Source organism: Dreissena polymorpha, chromosome 10 (genome assembly GCF_020536995.1).
Source record: "Dreissena polymorpha isolate Duluth1 chromosome 10, UMN_Dpol_1.0, whole genome shotgun sequence".
NCBI classification, from domain to species: Eukaryota; Metazoa; Mollusca; class Bivalvia; order Myida; family Dreissenidae; genus Dreissena; species Dreissena polymorpha.
In genome coordinates this window covers 34,279,635-34,301,319 of record NC_068364.1, presented here as the reverse complement: position 1 = coordinate 34,301,319, position 21,685 = coordinate 34,279,635, and the positions used below count along the sequence as shown (strand labels likewise).

Below are 21,685 nucleotides of genomic sequence, written 5' to 3'. Positions count from 1 at the left end.
TTGACTTTTCACCACTCAAAATGTGCAGCTCCATGAGATACACATGCATGCCAAATATCAAGTTGCTATCTTCAATATTGCAAAAGTATTCATAAAATAAGTGATTTAGGCCACATATATTTGACCTCTGACCTTGAAGGATGACCATGACCTTGACCTTTCAACACTCAAAATGTTAGCTCCATAAGATACAAATGCATGCCAAATATCAAGTTGCTATCTTCAATATTGCAAAAGTATTCATAAAATAAGCGATTTGGGCCACATATATTCGACCTCTGACCTTGAAGGATGACCTTGACCTTGACCATTCAACACTCAAAATGTGCAGCTCCATAAGATACACATGCATGCCAAATATCAAGTTGCTATCTTCAATATTGCAAAAGTATTCATAAAATGAGCGATTTTGGCCACATATATTTGACCTCTGACCTTGAAGGATGACCTTGACCTTGACCTTTCACCACTCAAAATGTGCAGCTTCATAAGATACACATGCATGCCAAATATGAAGTTGCTATCTTCAATATAGCAAAAGTTATTACAAAATGTTAAAGTTGGCGCAAACAGACCAACAGACAGACAGACAGACAGGGCAAAAACAATATGTCCCCCACTACTATAGTGGGGGAAATAAAAAGTGGTTAACAAATTAATATGTTTTGTTTTTTGAGTAAAAATATAATTCCCTCACTATGTTACCTTAGAAAATAAAGCCATACTTTTCTGTTAGTCTTTGATGGGAATATTTCACGAATGTATTTTTACATTATATTTCGAGTAAGTATAAATAACAATTCAACCATTGGTAAACATTAAATCAATGGATTTCACAAAGTAAATTTTTTCATACATTTTTACTTTAGAACAGATAGTCAGGATTTAATACTACATTTTATGATGATAAGAAAAGATTTTTTGACACTACTGCCCACAAATAAAATTCAAGCCCAAAACAGGCACAAGTGTTTTTTGTGTGTTTCTTGTTACATGACAAAAGAACACACACTAATTTAATGCGCTGAAGATAACATTCCTCCCACTTTTACTACAAAACTTTTTTCCCGAAACAGGCTATAGCGGATCTGTGTGTGTGTGTGTTTATTGTTACATGACAAAAAAAAACAACACTTATTTTACACGATAAAGATAACTTTCCTCCCACTTTTACTACAAAACTTTTCTTTTGCTACTTTTACTACAAAACGTTTTTTTCACTTAAGGTCTGGGGACCGTTTCAATAAACATCGTAGTACACATTTACGATACGATACATGTACATTTTTCGAGGATACATAATTGCTTAAGTCCATATCATATGTTAATAAATTTTCAGTACTTAATTACATTGGGAAATCAAGCACCGTATATATTTGACGAGCATGGTGAGCTAGGTCGTCTACTTATGAAGAGTACAAAATTCTCTTGTAAGTTAAAATTGTTGTACGATCGTTTATGAAACGGCCCTCAGGTTTGCAAACTTATATGTAGACAGATCAACACAAAATGTAGTAAAACATTGGAACTTATCTATATTTACCACGACTGTTTCTCCTTTAGGTACACATGGCCTTCGGCCCAACAGTGCCCAACATAGAGTTGAAACAGACCATCAGAGTGAATGTAGGATAAACGGAATTCAGGAAGAACTTTGCTTAAAGCATGAGTGTAAAGCATCGTCCCATATTAGCCTGTGCAGTCAGCGCAGGTTAATTATAAGGGATGACACTTTTTACCTAGACTGGATTTTCTTTAGAAGATTTTTTTTTCATTTAAACAAAATTCTGTAAAAGTGGAAAGTATTGTCCCTGATTAGCCAGTGCAGAATGCACAGGCTAATCTGAGACAACACTTTACACACATGCCTGAAGCCCCGTTTTCCCATGAGGGAGGCTCATTTGATGGCAATCTAATTTGATCAATTTCTTATGGCAGCTCTAAAAAACAATATCATGTAAAGAGCTCAAATGTATTGCATTAACTTTCACATTTTAAAACTGCTGAAATCTGATTAAATCTGAAAACGTAAAAATAAAATTACAATTGATTTAATTGAAAAAAGCTACCCCCCCCCCCCACCCCCAAAACAAAAAAAGACATAAAAAACTAACGCATATTACATTTAAGTCTGTTTCTAACACATATAATAAATTTCATTGAAGCTATTTTTATAGCTTATAATAAGAAATTATAACTTAACAATTAATGTTGATGCTTTGCTTAAAAAGCCACTCAAAATAAAAGACTTTTGAAACAATCTGACTTCAAGATGCAATTTAAAATTCAGACCTCTGAAAACATACACACATGTTAAGCTGACATGAATTGATATACAATAAGCTAGTAGGCACTGTTTTGGAAACTAAACACAAGCATTTTATCAATGGTAAGAATAGATACAGACAAGTAAAGTCTTATGATGAAAATACACAAAAATGAAAGCAAGTAACGCATGTTCAAAGCAAACTATACATGTACAGGGCATATTAATTAATTAAAATGATTAATATTAATGAACAATGCTTGAAAGTCCATATAATGACAAAAGGCACTTTTGGTAAAGCCATTTTCAACATAGATATAGAAAATAAGAATTTTAAACAGAAGAAAGGTATATTCAAGCAATTAAGTAATGCATTATTCCATTCCTATTGTTATATTTGCAATTAACCTGATAAGCAAAATACAACGATTTGGACACGCATCAGCCTCAGTGTTTGATTTCAACAATTTTCAGCCTTCACATTTTTTAACAATCTTAAGCATTCTAAATTTTTTAAACAATCTTCAGTCTTAACATTTTTTTACAATCTTAAGCATTCTAAATTGTTTAAACAATTTTCAGCCTTCACATTTTTTACAATCTTAAGCCTTCACACTTTTTGACAATCTTAAGGTGACATAATGCAATTTGATGACTTTTGTGCATTTAGAAAAATCTATATACAACGTAAAATTGTCATGTTTTTTATCAGTCAAGTGTTACTAATTACAGACCTGAATTAAAAATATTTTATTGTATAGCAAGCTTAAACGCAGTGGCAACACATAATATCAGCTATTGATATTATACATATGGAAAATGATCAAGGCTACACAAAATTTGCATAATTTGTTTATCAGCAGTTACATAACAATTTTCTTCAGACTTTAAATTCTTTTTCAGACACACGTCATTATTGAACTCGACAGAAAAACATCGAAACACAACAACATACATTAAATGTTGCATTCTTATGTTTCAACTATGTGCACGTCATTGATCAAAGCTTAACAGTTGTTCACTTGCCAATATATAATATTATATAGGTTTGAGTTTAAAACTTATGCATCTGCCTTTATATTTTAATCCCAGATACGCTTGTATAAAACTCAACACTAAATTCAGTATAGTTGTTATTTTAATGGAATTATTAACATTAGCTAAATATCTATACACTAAAAGTCTGTTCACGCGATTACAAAATATTTTATTCAGAAGCGGACATAATGCGCATTTACAATCATTTGTGGGCACTATATATATTCTCTATTTAAAGCTTTGTTCATTTGTAGATACTGGATACTGATAAGATGTCTGCACGAGCTAAAACTTCTAATCTATTTTTATGTCAATTGACACTATGGCAACTCACAAATACTGGATTTTCATTGGTCAACCGAAATTCAAATCCTCCAATCAGATCACTGTTTACTTTTCAAATCCATTCACTGCAGATACGAGTGACAGTACATATATTGATTTCAGAAGTAAGGTTATCACAGATTGTTCTTTCAAAATTACCATTTATCAACTTACACAAGTTAATTGATATCAATATAGTTTTATCTAAAATCTCCAGCAAAAAATATATAGCTATGGGTATAAACATATTTTTTTGTATCTTTTAGACCACAATAACTCATCATACAAAAATCCTATCCAAAAAAAAGGAAAATATTCCTGTTTAATCATGTTTATGTTTAATTAATCGCATAACCAGATTTTATTTAACAATTCCAATGAAAAATTCCCATTTCTCGCTGAATTTCCTGACCAGCGGATTCTTTTACATAAAAACAATTCCAGCTAAATAGTAGTGCTTCATTTCCACTGATTTTTTTAAAACAACTCCAACTAAACAGTAACTCGCTTCATTTAAGGATTCTTTTTTTTTTTTTAACAGTTCCATCTAAAAAGTCACACGCCGCCTCATTTCCGCAATTTCTGTTGACTGGTGATCTCCATACACAGAATAAAAAACGTGTAAAAAATGGGAAAAAATCCCGTTAAAATCATCTTCATTTTAAATGGGAAAAAAATCCCTTTAAAATCAGTTTTGTGTTTGTTTGTTCAACTTCAAGACCGGATATTTTTTTAAAAACATAACTTAAGTCAGACAACGCCTCATTTCCGCAACTTCTGTTGACTGGTGATCTCCACACACAGGATGACGAAGGCGTTGTTACAGCTGTACTCGTCCATATCCATCATCTTCCCATCCATGAGAGAGCTGCCCAGGCCGCTTGAATACCTGAAGTGTTAGCATAGTTTAACTAGCCATATAAGAGCAACTGCCCCGCCCACTGGTAGCTATGTTTTTCAAGGAACTGGAACCATTTTTTAACTCAGCAGATATATCATTAGAACAAATATTCTGACAAAGTTTTATGAAGATTGGACCTTAAATTTTAATTCTAAAGTGTAAACAAGGTTTTACTATAACCTTAACAGGAAAATTGCCTCATCCCCTGTCTGCAATGTTTTTCAACAGACTGGAACCATTTTGATCACGGCCAAGATTGAATTAAAACAAACAATCCTACAAAGTTTCATGAACATTTGACTAAAAATGTGACTTCTACAGTGTTAACAGTGCTCCCACTTAAAAGCAAAGTGAAAATGGCTATGTGTAAACAGCATAAAACCAGAACAGCCTGTGAGTAACTTGCAGACTGTTCCGGTTTAATGCTGTTTGCTGCTCATGAAGCCTTTAAAACTTGAATCTTGTAAGAAAGGTCTTTAATTAAATTTAACTTTCTAATGGACCACAAATGCATCAAAATATGTATGTAAGTGGTAAAGCTTTCAATACGTATCTAAATGGTAAAGGGTTTAATACGTATCTATCTGGTAAAGTGTTAAAGGGGCCTTTTCACAGATTTTGGCATTTTTTAACTTATTCATTAAATGCTTTATATTGATAAATGTAAACATTGGATCGTAAAAGCTCCAGTAAAAAATCAAGAATAAAATTAAAAAAAGGAAAAGAACATTGCCCAGAGCAGGTTTCGAACCAGTGACCCCTGAGGTCCTGCCAGAGTCCTGAAGTAAAAACGCTTTAGCCTACTGAGCTATTCCGCCAAGTACACATACTTGACGTATTTTATACCTTATATAAGCAATCTTTGTAGTTTCACAAAATTTAACGACAAAAACAGAACTCTCCAAATTATTCAATCGTTTCGCGTTGCAACGCTTTATAATTTTTAGGTTTTAAAATCGTCAAAAGATGCATATTATGGCTATATTAGACCATGGTAAATGTTCAGTATTACTGTTTCCTCACAAATATCATAACTAAAACGAAAATTTGCGAATCTGAAACAACTTTTTTCAATTTTGTCAATTTACCAAAGCGTGAAAAGATCCCTTTAAATACGTATCTAAGTGGTAAAGGGTTAAATACGTATCTAAGTGGTAAAGGGTTAAATACATATCTAAGTGGTAAAGGGTTAAATACATATCTAATTGGTAAAGGGTTAAATACGTATGTAAGTGGTAAAGGGTTAAATACGTATCTAAGTGGTAAAGGGTTAAATACATATCTAAGTGGTAAAGGGTTAAATACGTATCTAAGTGGTAAAGGGTTACATACGTATCTAAGTGGTGAAGCGTTAAATACGCATAAAAGTGTTAAAGGGTTAACAATGTTGTAGGCTGGCGTACCGAGAGTGTGAGCTCCAGCCTCGACACGACTTATCCTCCATGCGGTTACCCTTCCTGTCAGAGCCATGCCAGAGAACCTTCATTGGCCTGCAAAAAAGAGCAACAATACAGTATTGTCGTATGGTAAAAAGAACCCAAAACAGATTTGTCAGGTATGTTAAATGGCAAATAATTCAGTAATGTTTGGAGAGCTGGGGATATAAAAAGCCCTTCCTGTCCAAGCCGACAAGAGCACCTTCATATAGGCCTGGAAAAAAAGCACCGAGCAACAATAGAGTTTTGTCATATGAGCATTCCTCTGTGAAAATGGTGTTTAATGCACATGAGTGTGAAGTTTTGTCCCAGATTAGCCTGTGCAGTTCACACAGGCTAATCAGAGACAACACTTTCTTCCTAAACTTAGCAATTTTTAAGGCAGATGCATTTAATGTTTTTAAGTTTTTGGATCACACTTTTCTCATTTCTCAAGCTATTGAATTTTAACTTTAATTGTGTCACCACCTTGAAGTTAAGGTTGTGCAGGACGTCTTCATTGCCATTTACACAGGGTGTAAAGTATTTTGATTCCTTTGATCATAATGCTCAAGCTGGCACACCAAAGCCTGATTAATTCTTTTCATGCTGGGAAATTTGTCGTCTGCTAAAATGTTGTCTGCTGAATTTTTAAAATTAGCATTTTCTTTGATTTTTTTCAAAGAATACTATCAGAATAGCAAACAATTTGGATCCTGATGAGAGGCCACGTTCTGTGGGATCTCATCTGGATCCAAACTGTTTGCAAAGGCCTTCAAAATTGGGTTCCACCACTGAAAGAGTTAATACACAGCGTTTATTTCGCAATCCAGGGCAAACCAGGTACTAAGCAAAGGGTAGGATTTGAATATGATAAGTATTTTGATCAAACTGCCAGATCAAAAGAGGCGTGATCAGTACGTACCACTGCCGATCATCCTTCACGTTTTTCCCGTTGAAGGAGTAGATGGAGGCGCCGTGGTTGAAGGCCCCGCCCCCGCCATTCAGCATGTCATTCCAGGAGTTGAACAGCAACTCATCCTAGATAAGCATAATGACATGAGTTAAACAGCAACTCATCCTTAAACAAGGGCTGTTTGTAAAACATGCATGCCCCCCTATATGGGCTATAAGTTGTAGTAGCAGCCATTGTGTGAATACGTTTTTTGTCACTGTGAATGGTGGTGGTGGTGGTGGTGGTGGTAGCAGAAGAAATAGTAGAAGTAGTAGTAGTAGTAGTAGTAGTAGTAGTAGTAGTAGTAGTAGTAGTAGTGGTAGTAGTAAAAGTAGTAGTGGTAGTAGTAGTAGTAGTAAAGTAGTAGTAGAAGTAGTAGTAGTAGTAGTAGTAGTAGTAGTAGTAGTCAGGGTTTTTTTTAGAAAAAGGGGAAGACGCTGGACGCTGGGTAAAAGGGGAAAATAGAGCGCGAAAGAGACATATTTGGGGAAAAAGTAAAAACTGTTCATTTCAATGTCTATAACTCACCTACAGACTTCAGGTTTTTTTTAGAAAAAGAGGGATGTCTCTGACCTTTTTGTTCTTAAACACATAACAAGTATGATATTAAAGTCAAAGTCCTAAATAAAGTTGCAGGGGTAGATCTAATAATGGGAAATGTTTTCAACTGGGGCCAGGGAACGATGTCAATATTGTAATTTCAATTTCATGATGAATGGGTAGACGATCTAGATCTGCTACAGTATTGGAAGGAAAAGGTGCGGCAGCTGCCGATTGTCTACTTTCACTTTCACAATAATCCGACAGTATTAATCGATGTTGATTACATGTACCACCAAATCCTGCTGGGTTTCAACGGTTTTTGATGATTCATTCTTAAAAATGCGTCAACGCAATTAATATTTTCCGAGTCCGAACGTTTTATTTTGTTCGTGTATGAACGCCAATTGTGAGACTTTTTCTGTTTTAACGTATATCTTGGCTTTCACATAGCTCGGAAGAAAATTCGACTGGTTTCCGGTAGTTAATTGACGAAACACCCTTCTCGCGCAAGACCGGCATCCAGTAAAATAGTCACATGATTAATACGATAAGTTGCCAGGTTCCATGACGTAATTTAAGAGCTATATTTAGAATCACTGGGATTCCCAGATTTGAGTGTTCGTCAGGAGAGAGAGAGAGAGTGAGATCTTTGTACATGGTACAAATTGGATAAGTGTCGACTTCCCAAAAGAAAAAAAACATTTCTTTGAGGTTAAAATATTATATTTTGGTGAAAAATTATATTTTTGGAGGGGAAATGGTATTTTTAGGGGGAAAATTCTGGTAGGGGAAGACGCCGAATATCGGCGTCACTTTCTTAGTAAAAAAAAACCCTGGTAGTAGTAGTAGTAGTAGTAGTAGTAGTAGTAGTAGTAGTAGTAATAGAGTAGTAGTAGGTGGTGGTAGCAGAAGAAATAGTAGTAGTAGTAGTAGTAGTAGAAGTAGTAGTAGTAGTAGTAGTAGTAGTAGTAGTAGTAGTAGTAGTAGTAGAAGTAGTAATAGAAGTAGTAGTAGTAGTAGTAGTAGTAGTAGTAGTAGTAGTAGTAGTAGTAGTAGTAGTAGTAGTAGTAGTAGTAGTAGTAGTAGAGTAGTAGTAGAAGTAGTAGTAGTAGTAGTAGTAGAAGTAGAAGTAGTAGTAGTAGTAGTAGTAGTAGTAGTAGTAGAGTAGTAGTAGTAGTAGTAGTAGTAGTAGTAGTAGTAGTAGTAGTAGTAGTAGTAGCAGCAGTAGAAGGTAGTAGTAATAGTAGTAGTAGTAGTAGTAGTAGTAGTAGTAGTAGTAGTAGTAATAGTAGAAGTAGAAGTAGTAGTAGTAGTAGTAGTAGTAGTAGCAGCAGCAGCACCAGTAGTAGTAGTAGTAGTAGTAGTAGTAGTAGTAGTAGTAGTAGTGCAGTTAGCCTTACATTTGGTAAAATTTAAATATATTACAAAGGAGGCAAATCTGTAACAATAAATTTAAACTTATTGCATTTGTTTCCCCTGTAGTGTATTACCTCCCCTGTCCTGCTTATATTTATATTAATCAACAAAATTAAACATTAACACAATATTTAATATACAAAATATACAAAAAATCTCATATTCTAATAATATTTTTACTGATCCACTGTATTTTACTAAAAGGATGATGTTTCATTGGACTGATAATTATAGATTTAGGATTACAGACCAGTTGCTTCAGTAATATTGTTCAGAGTGTGCCCTGTTGGCCGCGTATGCATTCTTGAATTATCATTCAAAAACCATTTTACTATTTCGAGTCACAGTGACCTTGACCTTTGACCTAGTGACCTCAAAATCAATAGGGGTCATCTGCGAGTCATGATCAATGTACCTATGAAGTTTCATGATCCTAGGCCCAAGCGTTCTTGAGTTATCGTCTGACAACCACCTGGTGGACGGACCGACCGACAGACCGACCGACAGACCGACATGAGCAAAGCAATATACCCCCTCTTCTTTGAAGGGGGGCATAAAAATAAAAGTTAGAGGAGTTAAACAGCAATTCATCCTAGATAATTATTGTGACAAGAACCATTCAACATGTCATTCAAGGAGTTGAACAGCAACTCATCCTAGAAATCACAGTGACAGGAGTTAAACAGCAACTCATCCTAGATAAGCATAGTGACATGAGTTAAACAGTAACTCATCCTTTAAAATCATAGTGACACCAGCTAAACAGCAATTCATCCTAGATAATCATTGTCACAGGAGTTAAACAGCAATTCATCCTAGATAATCATAGTGACAGGAGTTAAACAGCAACTCATCCTAGAAATCATAGTGACAGGAGTTAAACAGCAACTCATCCTAGAAATCATAGTGACAGGAGTTAAGCAGTAATTCATCCTAGATAATCATTGTATTAAGAACCATTCAACATGTCATTCAAGGAGTTGAACAGCAACTCATCCTAGAAAAGCGTAGTAACAAAAATGTTATGCCCTGTAATAAAGGTGCAATATCGATGTAATAAAGGTGTAACATAGGTGAAATGTTATATTTACTTTAAGTTCAACTTATGGAGCTGGTTGGGGAGATGAACTATATGTTTCAATTTATTTTGAAAAATGTGTGTGTTTTGTAAAGTTCCAATTGGAAATTGTAGGAAGTCTTTAGGGGGAAATATGAGCCTTGTTCTGAGAAAACTGGGCTTAATGCATGTGCGTAAAGTGTCATCCCAGATTAGCCTGTGCAGTCTGCACAGGCTAATCAGGGATGACACTTTCCCATTTTATGGTATTTTTAGTTTCAAGGAAATACCTCCTTACCCAAAATCAAGTTTAGGCGGAAAGTGTCATCCCTGATTAGCCTGTGCGGACTGCACAGGCTAATCTGGGATGACACTTTACGCACATGCATTAAGCCCAGTTTTATCAGAACAAGACATATATAGTCTTTGTGATTGGGAATGGGGCCTAATTGCTGCCCCAAATTTGACCCCTTAACAGCAATGACAGATTATAATATTCTTACAATGACACCAAAGTAAATAATCAATTTCATATCATCAAACCTTTGAATTGACAATGGGAACACTTCGGTCCAGCTGATAGTACACAAGAGAGTCCAAATTCTGGTCAGACGAAGACAGGAACGCGCGGAAAGTTCCGTTCATCCCAGATTCGCGGGCCTCTCTATGGCACTGACTGTCCGCGCCCCGGATTCCACGCATGTGGCCGTTTTGGGGATTGTTCAGTGCAACAAGGTGAAGCTAAAAATAGATTTAATAAAATTTGGTGAAACTAGAAAAAGATTTAAGAAAAGCTAAAAAATTATGTTGTAAGTATTAATTTTGTATTGCAGAATAAACAATGATTTTGAGTTATGAACAAGGTGGATCCATTAAAGATGAAATAAATATGAATCCCATTTTCTGTAATTTTATATTGTCTTATAAACAACAAGTTGTGTACAAGTGGTGCTGAAATTTAGATCTAATATATATAATATATATATAATGTATTTACATGTTTATATTTTTATGATTTATTGTTGTTAATCATCATGTTTAAATGGGATAATACAAACATTTTAGCTCCCTTCTTTTCTTTATTTTTTTTTATGGATTTTTCTCCGCAGACAATTAATTCACACTTTTTCAGGGTAATCTGCTTAACAAATAGTAAGTGAACATACTTGTTCAAAGAAATGACAACAGTTTATACCCTACGCAAATCAGTAGTACAGGGAGAATGGCCATATAATTGATTACATGACCATGCATGCACCACACGATTTCTGTGGCTGGGCCTTCAATCAAAACTATATGCTACATGTACTCAGATTTGAAGGGCAGCATTCTTACATCTGAGCAACCAGTACCACTTACATTTACAGATGAACAGAAATGATTTGAAATCAAAGTCTAACTAAAATATTTTCTATTCATCATGACAGAAATAAAAACCCTTAATACAATATGGACGTTGCTCTGGGTAAATTGGAGTTTGATGCATGTGAGTAAAGTTCATCCCAGATCAGCCGGAGCATTCCAGGCAGGCTAAGCAGGGACCACAATTTCCCCATTTCTGTTATTTATTGTTTAAAAGAAGTCTCTTTGTAATGAAAATCCAGTCTAAGCAGAGAGTGTCGTCCCTGATAAGCCCTAGCGGACTGCTCAGGCAAATCAGGGATGACTATTCACACACATTCGTCAAGCCAAGTTTTACCAAAACGCAGATCATATAAAGTAATAAAAGCAATACATCTACTCTAAAAATGCAGTACCCTTGGTGATCCTGTAATTCTTCCATCAGACTGGTTTTCTGGTACTCGCGAAGGGGGCGTAGTAGTAGGAGGCTGAAATGTAAACCAGAATGTCAACTGAACAATTCAAAAATTCACATGTAAGGGAATTTTAAATTACCAACTCTTGCTTGTTTGCAATAAAGTATATGGGTTACTGGTTGAAATGCTTGGGTCAATTCTAACCTGATTATAGTTATGAAGGCTTGTCTTTTGTCATAAAAGAGCAACAAGATGCAGTCATTTTTGTTTGTCTTATTTGAATGTTTCACCGTTTTTCAACAGTTTTAAAGTCATGTCCAGGCGGTCAATCAACAACTCATTTTTTCTGGATTAGCTTGTTTATCAGTACTGAGTGAACATACGTAAAAAAAACACCTGCTTAACATTATACATGGTAGCACGTTACACGCTGTAACTTACAGTATGCCAGTGAAAGTCCAATGCACATGGGAAGTATCAAGCCAATCAGTCAATTCGTTGAAGAGTTATTGATCGGAAAACGATTTTCACGCTTATTCTCATAGTGACTTTTACCTTTGACCTAGTGACCCCAATTTTAATAGGGGTCATCTACTGTCCAACGCAGATGCACATTTGAACTATCAAGCAAAATGGTCAATTTGTTGAGAAGATATTGATCGGAAACAAAGTGGTCTACCGACAGACGAACAGACAGACAGACCAACATCCAGCAAAACAATATACCCCTTTTCTTCAAAGGGGGGGGGGGGGGGGGGCGGCAATGATGTCAAGTTGGAGCAATAATTCTGGAAATAACAGTTGGCTACATTTTAAGATGCACACATGTCAAAATGGTTTCCATAACAACAGAGGTTCAAGATGCAACCGTAAAAGAAGTGACCGTACTACATTTTAAAACACAATGCTATGTCAACAATTTGACTCAAAGACATAATCATCAAAGATCAGAGCATCTGTTTATGAAACGAATATTTACTCCAAAAATAATATTTCACAAATAAAATAAAATCTGTACTTAATGTTATAGCATTAAACTACGGTAGTAAATGTAACAAACCCAACTCCTACAAACTTAATACAAATGATGCAAAAAGTATTAGTCGCAAAAGCAGCAACTATGTTAAATGCTAGAAACAATATTAGTTCATTCAACCCATGTAAATATGATAAAAATACACGAGCAATGCTCTTGGAAAATGGAGCTTAATGCATGTGCGTAAAGTGTCATCCAAGATTCTTCTGCAAACCACACAGGCTAATCAGGGATGACACATACTACTTTAATTGATTTTTTGGGTAAAGGAAGTCTCTTTTAAAGCAGAATTGAGTCTAGGTGGAATGAGTTGCCCCTGATTAGCCTGTGCGGACTGCACAGTCATGCATTAAGCCAGGTTTCCCAGAACGTTGCTAATCATCATCCATTGAAAGCCAGAAAAGCTTATCAGCTGTTTTCACCTACATTCAAATTTGATAGCTTGGCTTCCAAGCGACTAAATGTGGTTGGTGCTTAAAGCCAAATGAGTGAGTAAATTAAAATCTGTATTATAATTTATAACTAACTACTATAATTAGTAATCCATACACAACTTTGTATTTAATAGGTATCAAACTGTTATCAACCAGTATCATAACTAACGAAACCTTTGCATTTGTATCTGCCAACTTTAAAAAAATAAATAAACCTTCATTCCATAGTTGTTTTTGTTGATATTATTTACTTTTAAACACATATTTTTATAATCCATGCAAACTGCAAAAAAAATCAAAACCACACAAAGAATTAATTTCAAAACAGTGTTTAAAAGAATTCATATAACTGCAAAGAACTTTGCATCTACAAAAGTAATATTACCGTGGTAGGAGGCGGTCTGAGCTGTAAGAGGACCAATGAAATTGAAGAGTTTCAGTATCAATGAAATTGAAGAGTTTCAGGCCAATGAAATAGAAGGGTTTCTGGCCAATGAAATTGAAGGGTTTCATACCAATGAAATTGTTGGATTTCATGGCCAAGTACATTTGTATCTTATAAAACATGTTATGACATAATTGAGTTACCATTACATTTTTATCTTGCAAAAAACATACATACATAAGAAATATTATCAAATTTATGACTTCAGTCTGATTAATATGTTTACATTAATGATAAATATGTTCACATTACGATTAATATGTGTTTTTTTTAATGATAATATGTTCACATGTATTATTAATGTATTCACATTTACAATTAATGTGTTCATATTTTCTATTAATATGTTCACATTTTCTACTAATATGTTCACATTTATGAATTAAATATTCACATTTATTATTGAAATGTTCACATTTATGATTCATTTGTTAATATTCATGATTAACATGTTCACATTTATGATTCATTTGTTAATATTCATGATTAACATGTTCACATTTATGATTCATTTGTTAATATTCATGATTAACATGTTCACATTTATGATTAATCTGTTCATATTATTAATAATGTCCCATTTATGGTTTATGTTCAATTCCTTTTATTAACATGTTTGATTCCAATGATTAATATGTTCAAATCAGTGCTTTCCACAGGATTTTTGTCAGGTGGCCCAGGGCTGATAGGGGTGGTTCGGGAGGGGTGTCCCCTCCCGACGTTGATTTTTAAAAAATTTAACGTGTCAATTGACGTTCTTTAGTGCGTTGTAACATCAAGAAAAACAGCGTCAAAAGACATAATTTGGTGCGCTATGACTCTTCAAGAAAATCCCCCAGTCATTTAAAAATATATATTGTTGAATTGTTCTAAACATTTCCCGCATAGATAGTAAAATCCCGACTCGAACGATTCCCCAAAACATCCGTTTCAACCCGACTCTATTACTGTATACTTACTACTTTTCAAGTTTCTATTTATTACCCAATAATCCCGTTAATTCCGTTTATATAAATCACTTTCTGGTAAATATTTACGATAAAAGCTCTCAATTATTTCTTTATCACAAACCTTGCCATTTTTCTGTTGTATCAAATACATTTTAAGTGACTATTTATAGATTTGATGAAATATTGCCTCTGAACGTGTGTCAATCCTTCACGTGTTGTGTGCTTGTTAAAACGCTCAAATATTAACAGTTGCGTTATGAATTCAACGATAATTTGTTTAAACACCTTACGAGTCGAATAAATGTTTTGACGGAATTTTGCATGAAATTCATGTTGTCCACGAGGATTACGGCCGGTTGCCATCATCAGTCTTCTGGCTAATATTTCTGTGGCAATTACATGTACGTCACGAGTTGTCTGCATGATTTAACTGCAAGTATTGCCTGCCTACTGCTGTCGCTCATACAAAGCGTGGGCTCTCATTGGGCAATATTGATTTTCTAATACAGTGACACTCCGCCTTTAGGCGGGCTTTAAATGGGTAAAGCAACAAAGGATCGTAAATCGGCTTTCAAAATTTTCGGCGAAGTCGATATCTCTTTGAGCTTAAGCTGCAATAACTGATCGGAAAATTTCAGGCGCCCCGTGGACTCTGATTTTGAAATTCAAGCGCCCCGCTGAGGGACCGTTAAATTGCCTGTGAAAAGCACTGCAATTCATATGATTCAGATGTTCAATGCCAATGATTAATATGTTCAATTCAAATGAATAATATGTTCAATTCATATGAATAAAATGTTCAATTCCTACCTGTGATTTTTATGTTAAATTCATATGAATAATATGTTCAATTCCTATGATAAATATGATAACTTGACTGGCTCCAGGCCCTAGTTTTTCCTCTTGTTTTTTCTCAGCATGTGTTACTTTTTTACTTCTTAAACAATTAGTAACTTTTTTCAGTGTTTATATTTTTTTCCCAATGTTAACATGTATTGCATCTGTTCTTATTTTTTAAACTTGTTAATAAACCATTGTACATGTATTACATTTGTTCATGCACAACCAGAGATCAGTGCTAAGGTGAACATTTCAATTGTTTGATGAGTTACCTTACTTTTTAAATTTGCATCACTTTATTATCTTGACATGATTTTGTTGTATTTGTACAAGTTTTTTTGAAAATCACCAGCAAATTGTATGTATGCTGCTGAAAACTTAATAGTTTTTACATAACACATAAACACTTAATGCTAATGCTAAGCATTTACTGCTTTTTTGTAAGGAAATTTCCATAATTTGTTCATTTTGTATTGAACTAGAATTTGTCACAAACACAAATTGTGAAGACTTAAAATCATTTTAAATCATTTAGTTTACAATGTTATAACTTAAAAGATAAAGCTTTACTTTCAGCCTCGTTCAGGGAAAACTGGGCTTAATGCATGTGTAAAAAGTCTCATTCCCAATTAGCCTGTATTTTCAGCATTGGCTAATCAAGGATAACACTTAAAGAAATTATTTTCTAAACAAAAATCTCGTCTAGACGGAAAGTATCATCCCTGATAAGCCTTTGGGGTAGATACTTAATTAAGCACATGCATTAAGCCCCGTTATCCTAGAATAAGTTTATCATTGTATCAGTCTTATGAGAAACACAATCAACCGTTAAAAAATGCATTGCTAAGAAACGTATCTAAACAATTCTACAACAAAAAATATAGCATTTAACATGTGGAAATAAAGAGACATTTAAAAGAAATGCATAAAAATGAAGCATCAAAGAAATGATAACAAATTATGCGATATTAGAACAAAAACAAGAACGGACACAGACTTTGATTTAAGAACATTATATTACCAAGGTTGGTGGAACAATGACCTGGAAGGCGAAACATTTTAAAGAAATGTTATCATGTAATAAAATGTATATACAGAATTGAAAAAAATTGTCTCAGATTTGCACATTTTCGTTTTCGTTATGATATTTGCTAGGAAACAGTAAAACTTAACATTTAAGACTTTTACTCCATGGCTCAGGGGCTCAAGTCCAGTTAAGGATTACTTTTTTTCTTTCATTTTGTTTTCCCTTCTATTTTATTCTTGATTTTTAAGCATTTAATGAAAAACTTCAATACGTGCCAAAATGTGCAATGAGGTCTCTTTAAATTGAAAATGAAATGATACCCATTTATACAACCTGTGAAGCTGGGTATATGCCGTATGATTAACAAATATTTCAAAGCTAGTGTGCAATACATGTACCAAGCAAGACATATAGGCAATTGATACATTATAATAATGCACAAATGACTGTAAGGGACTTAAAAACACAGTGCTTAAATTTAGAATATCAGCCACACATAATTCGTTTTTATCTCCAAAATTTAAATAATTCCACACAACATGTGGTAGATTAAGAAAAAATAATAACCTCAAGGAATCAAGTTTGTACATTAGAAGTAAGAAACAAAACAACTTAATTCTTGAGATCAATTGTTTAATAACTTTTTTACAAATATGCAGACTGATGTATCTGCTTCACATTTCTATACAAGATACAATTGTTTCGCACTCAACCCTCTACAGTGTCACCCAGTAAAAATAGTGTTTGGTTTACCCTTAACCACTTAGATACGTATTTTTATGCATGTGTTGTCCCTTAGAAAGTTAAATTTAATTAAAGACCTGTCTTAATATATTTAAGTTTTAAAGACTTCACTTCCAACCCTTAGATACTGATGAGCAGCAAACAGCATAAAACCTTAACAGACTGCGAGTTACTCCCAGGCTATTTTGGTTTTATGCTGTTGGCACTTAGCCATTTTAACTTTGCTTCTGAGTGGGAAAGTGTTAAGTTAATTTTGCATATCACCATAAACAATGACAAAGATACCAACTCCAATGGATAACATGGCTTGTCATTTGTAGCTTAAACTAAAATACTGTAAACTCATTATTATTTGTGGGAAACTAATTTTCAATTAGTGGGTTTACTGATCCACACATTTATCCCAAAAACAGAGGAAAATCACTGACGCAAATTATTCTTTTTTTCCCCACAAAAATTAGAAATCCACGACTTAATGAGTCTACAAAAGAATTTAAAAAAACCGACAACACGTAATTTATGCCGAAAAATATAAATGATTTTACGGAATATTAAGTTAAGATTTTTTGTAGCACCTCTTAATTAATGTCTTGTTTCGTAATGGCTTCAGAAGTCAATTATTTTTTATTTCCATGAATTTTAAATGAAGCCAGACAATAATTAATCTTACCAAAAGCAGAAACGAAGAATAAGAAAATAGTTTAGCAACTGTTTGAGGTTTGAAGACCGCAGCATAGCATTATAGAAATGAGCAGTGCTCTGTGAAAACTGGGTTAATGCATGTGCGTGTCCCAGATCAGCCTGTGCAGTGTGCACAGGGCTAAATCAGGAAAGACACTTTCCATCTGGACTGGGCTTTTGTACAGAATAGACTTTCTAAAAACGAAAAATTCCATAAAAAAAGAAAAAGTCTTCACTGCACAGGCTAATCTGTAACAGTACTGTAACACACATGCATTAAGCCCACTTTTTCCAGATCAAGACACAATTATTCTGAGAAAGTATTGATTGTAATCTTGAATTTCATAGTAAATTCAAAGTGCATGATTAAAACTTGAATTCCATAGTAAATACAAAGTGCATGATTAAAACTTGAATTCCATAGTAAATACAAAGTGCATGATTAAAACTTGAATTCCATAGTAAATACAAAGTGCATGATTAAAACTTGAATTCCATAGTAAATACAAAGTTCATGGTTAAAACTTCAATTCCATAGTAAATATAAAGTGAATGATTAAAACTTGAATTTCATAGAAAAAAGTGTAAGTGTATGATTGACACTTTAATTTCATAGTAAATACAAAGTGTATGATTACAACTTGAAGTCCATAGTAAATACAAAGTGCATGGTTAAAACTTCAATGCCATAGTAAATATAAAAGTGCATGGTTAAAACTGTGCTACAAAACTGAAAAAGCAGACCCCAAAATGCCATGCCCCTGCCGGATTATAACAACTTCTGTGCCCGCGATCTTTGAAAGGGGGCACAGCAGTGTGTAGAGACATGTTCTAGTACATAATGTGCAAAAACAAATATAACCTTTCTAAATGGGAGGACATTGTCAGTGGTCTGAAAAAACATGGGTAAAAACATGATTTGTCAAGGAATGTTCAAATTAAAGAGAATTGTATTATTATGATAGTAAAAACATAATTATACGATATGAAGACATGTTAAAAATCTAATACTTTTATGTCACAACTACATACTATCATTTTTGTATTATATTATAAGACTTGAGTTGTAGAAATTAACTCCCCAAAGTAATCGCTCGATTGGTCATCGCCTGCTCGGGTAATACTTAAATGTACCCAGAGTACACTAAAGTATACTTACATGTATCCCAGGTACAGAAAATATACTGAAACATACCCGGGAATTCTTACTCTAAATTGGTCCTTGTCGGCTTTTTTTCAAATTAATTATGTTCATTTATTGAAAATAATGTGTAAAATGGCCTCTATTATATATTTTGAGGATATTTGTTGCTTTTTTTTCAACAAGAATTTCGTTTTGCATTCCATAGCGCTTTTTATCAGATTTTAGGCGGGAATAAAAATCGGGTATGGTCTAAATTGGGCGGGTACGTGTTAGTATATTTTCTGTATCCAGGGTACATTTAAGTAAACTTGAGAATACCTGAAGTACATTGTATATAGTACCCAGGCCGACAATGACCAATAGAGAGAGCGTTACTTGACACTAACCTAGTATTTGCAATATTGGCATTCCAATACTTTTGTTTTATTTGTATAATCCTACACATCTAGTCAATGCATACAATCTAACATGTCACACGCAAAAATGTATAGGACCTACCATTTGCTTGCAACAAAAATACTAGTTAATAGTGTCATTCATTCTAGAATAAGTTTACAATATAAGTTTACAATACCACACTCCATCTAATACTAAACATGAACTTTATCAAAATATATTTCACGCTGGTTTGATAAAAAATCAAATGCTTCTATTTATATGTAAGGAGTACATGAGTTACATGTTTATGGAGTCAAACAAAATCCCTAAATATGTGTTAAAATCAGATTTCTTAACTACTTCTGTGTGAATTGGTGTAAGTGAATTATTTGTGCGTGTTGCTCATTTGAATTAAATTTAACGTAGAATACCGGTACGAAAAACATGTCTATATATAAATAGTAAGATAATGGCACAGGGAGGTAATTTAAGTTATAAATGGCAAGATTACAGCCAAGGGAAGTAACTTACCACTGGTGTTTCTGGCAGCAAGCGAATTAAGTCATTTCCAAGCTACAAAGTAGAATCATTAGGAATTAAAACAATTTGTATGCAACACATAACTGTAGTATTACATATCAAAAAGTAATCTTTGTTTTCAAATGCAAATTCTGACAAAGATTCAAGATTTGTCATGCTTTGACAAGAATTTGTGGTGTTGTAGTGGATACGGTGCCCGCCCAGCATCTGTGAGGTAAAGGTTTGATCCCCACCTTGGCAGCATTCTTTAGATCTCCCCAAAGACATCAAAAACAAGTTCTACCCACGACATTGACACATCTTTAGAACCAAGTGCGTAATCCCAATATATACAATACCCCTTCTTAAAAGATTACTCCATTTAGACAAAACTGCATTTTTTTTTTTTACAAAACAATTAAAATGGCTGATTGTGCTCAGAATAAATAATTCTTTCCAGCAAGTAAAATACATTTATCATAAGAAAAAAATTCTAGTCTGGGTTTATTTTCATCTGCCCCTTGCAGGTACACATTTTTACTAAAGGAAATAACTCTGAAATGCTCACCGTTATACTTCTCCAACCCTGGGAAACGCGTATATACACTTGTTCTGTGTTCAGTGCAAAGGCCAGCGTTCCAATTGGAATTTTGCGAGCTGCTCTCTGGAGCTCAGACTCGTCAGCAAACTGAACCGGGGTCTGAAATGAACCCAAAGACACACTGAACTGGGTCTTTGATAAACCCAAAGTCAGTGCAATCTGATCTGGAGTCTGATATTAACCCAAAGACAAACTGATCTAGGGTCTGAGATAATGCCAAAGACAAATTGAACAGGTGTTTGAGAACAACCCAAAGATAGTACCTACAAACTAAACAGGGGTCTAGAAGGTCATGATACACTAAATAGTTTCCCTATATAATTCAATGTAAAAGCGACAACTTTGAGCGAAAATAAATGCAAGATTTTGCACATAGAGACCCCCATAACCACAACTTTTCTTAAAAGCCATTCTAAGCGGAATCAATTTATGCAATAAAAAAGATATGTCATGTACAATGCAAGAAAGAACTTGACACAAATCAAAATCGACTGTTTTTGCAACTTTTTTTTTCGGTCGTTTCTTAGTTGAATGAAACCTTTTCTAGTGCAATGGTTTAATATAGTCTTCACGTGTATCATATTTCAGGGATTCAGTAGTGAACACCTATTCATGCCCTACCATTATCTCCGCAAGATAACACCCGAATAATGGTAAAAAGTGTAAAACATGCCTTCCTGTCAACTATAATATTTTTTTAGAGAGTACAGCCCTACATGAAGCGATCATTTAGTGTATTGTAACCTATAATGAGCTCCAAAACAGTCTGAACTCCAGTCTGAAATGAACCCAAAGACAACTGAACTTAAGTCTGAAATGAACACAAAGACAAACTGAACTGGGGTCTGAAATGAACCCAATTATGACAAACTGAACTGGGAGTCTGAAATGAACCCAAAGACACAAAAAACTTATGAAATTAATCCAAAGACAGTAAAAACAAAAGTAAGGTCTGAACTGAGCCAAAAGAGAGTACAAACTTAACTGGAGTATGAAATAAATCCAAAGACAAACTTAACTAGGGTCATTAATGAACTAAAATGACAAATTGAGCTGGGGTCTGAAATATGACCAGACACAGTACAAACTGAATGCATATATCAAAATACTTTAGCAATAAATTAACGAGCCTTGCACTGAAAAAAATAGGCTTATTGCATGCTGCAAAGAATTGTTCAAGATTAGCCTGTGCAGTCAGGATGCTTAGGGACCAC

The 21,685-nt window shown here is 34.1% G+C and overlaps 1 protein-coding gene across 1 annotated transcript in view; it reads right to left on the bottom strand.

Moving 5' to 3' along the window:
* Positions 1–4,390: 4,390 nt before the first annotated feature.
* The window catches only part of LOC127849031 (collagen alpha-1(I) chain-like), a 46,568-nt gene continuing 29,273 nt past the window's right edge, over positions 4,391–21,685 (bottom strand). Inside the window, exons 20-27 of the mRNA XM_052381756.1 lie at positions 20,439–20,570; positions 19,883–19,924; positions 16,399–16,419; positions 11,673–11,744; positions 10,459–10,656; positions 6,870–6,985; positions 5,933–6,019; positions 4,391–4,517 (exon numbers count right to left, since the gene is read on the bottom strand). Coding sequence (XP_052237716.1) covers positions 4,391–4,517; positions 5,933–6,019; positions 6,870–6,985; positions 10,459–10,656; positions 11,673–11,744; positions 16,399–16,419; positions 19,883–19,924; positions 20,439–20,570 — 795 coding nt within the window. The remainder of the gene's footprint in view (positions 4,518–5,932; positions 6,020–6,869; positions 6,986–10,458; positions 10,657–11,672; positions 11,745–16,398; positions 16,420–19,882; positions 19,925–20,438; positions 20,571–21,685) is intronic.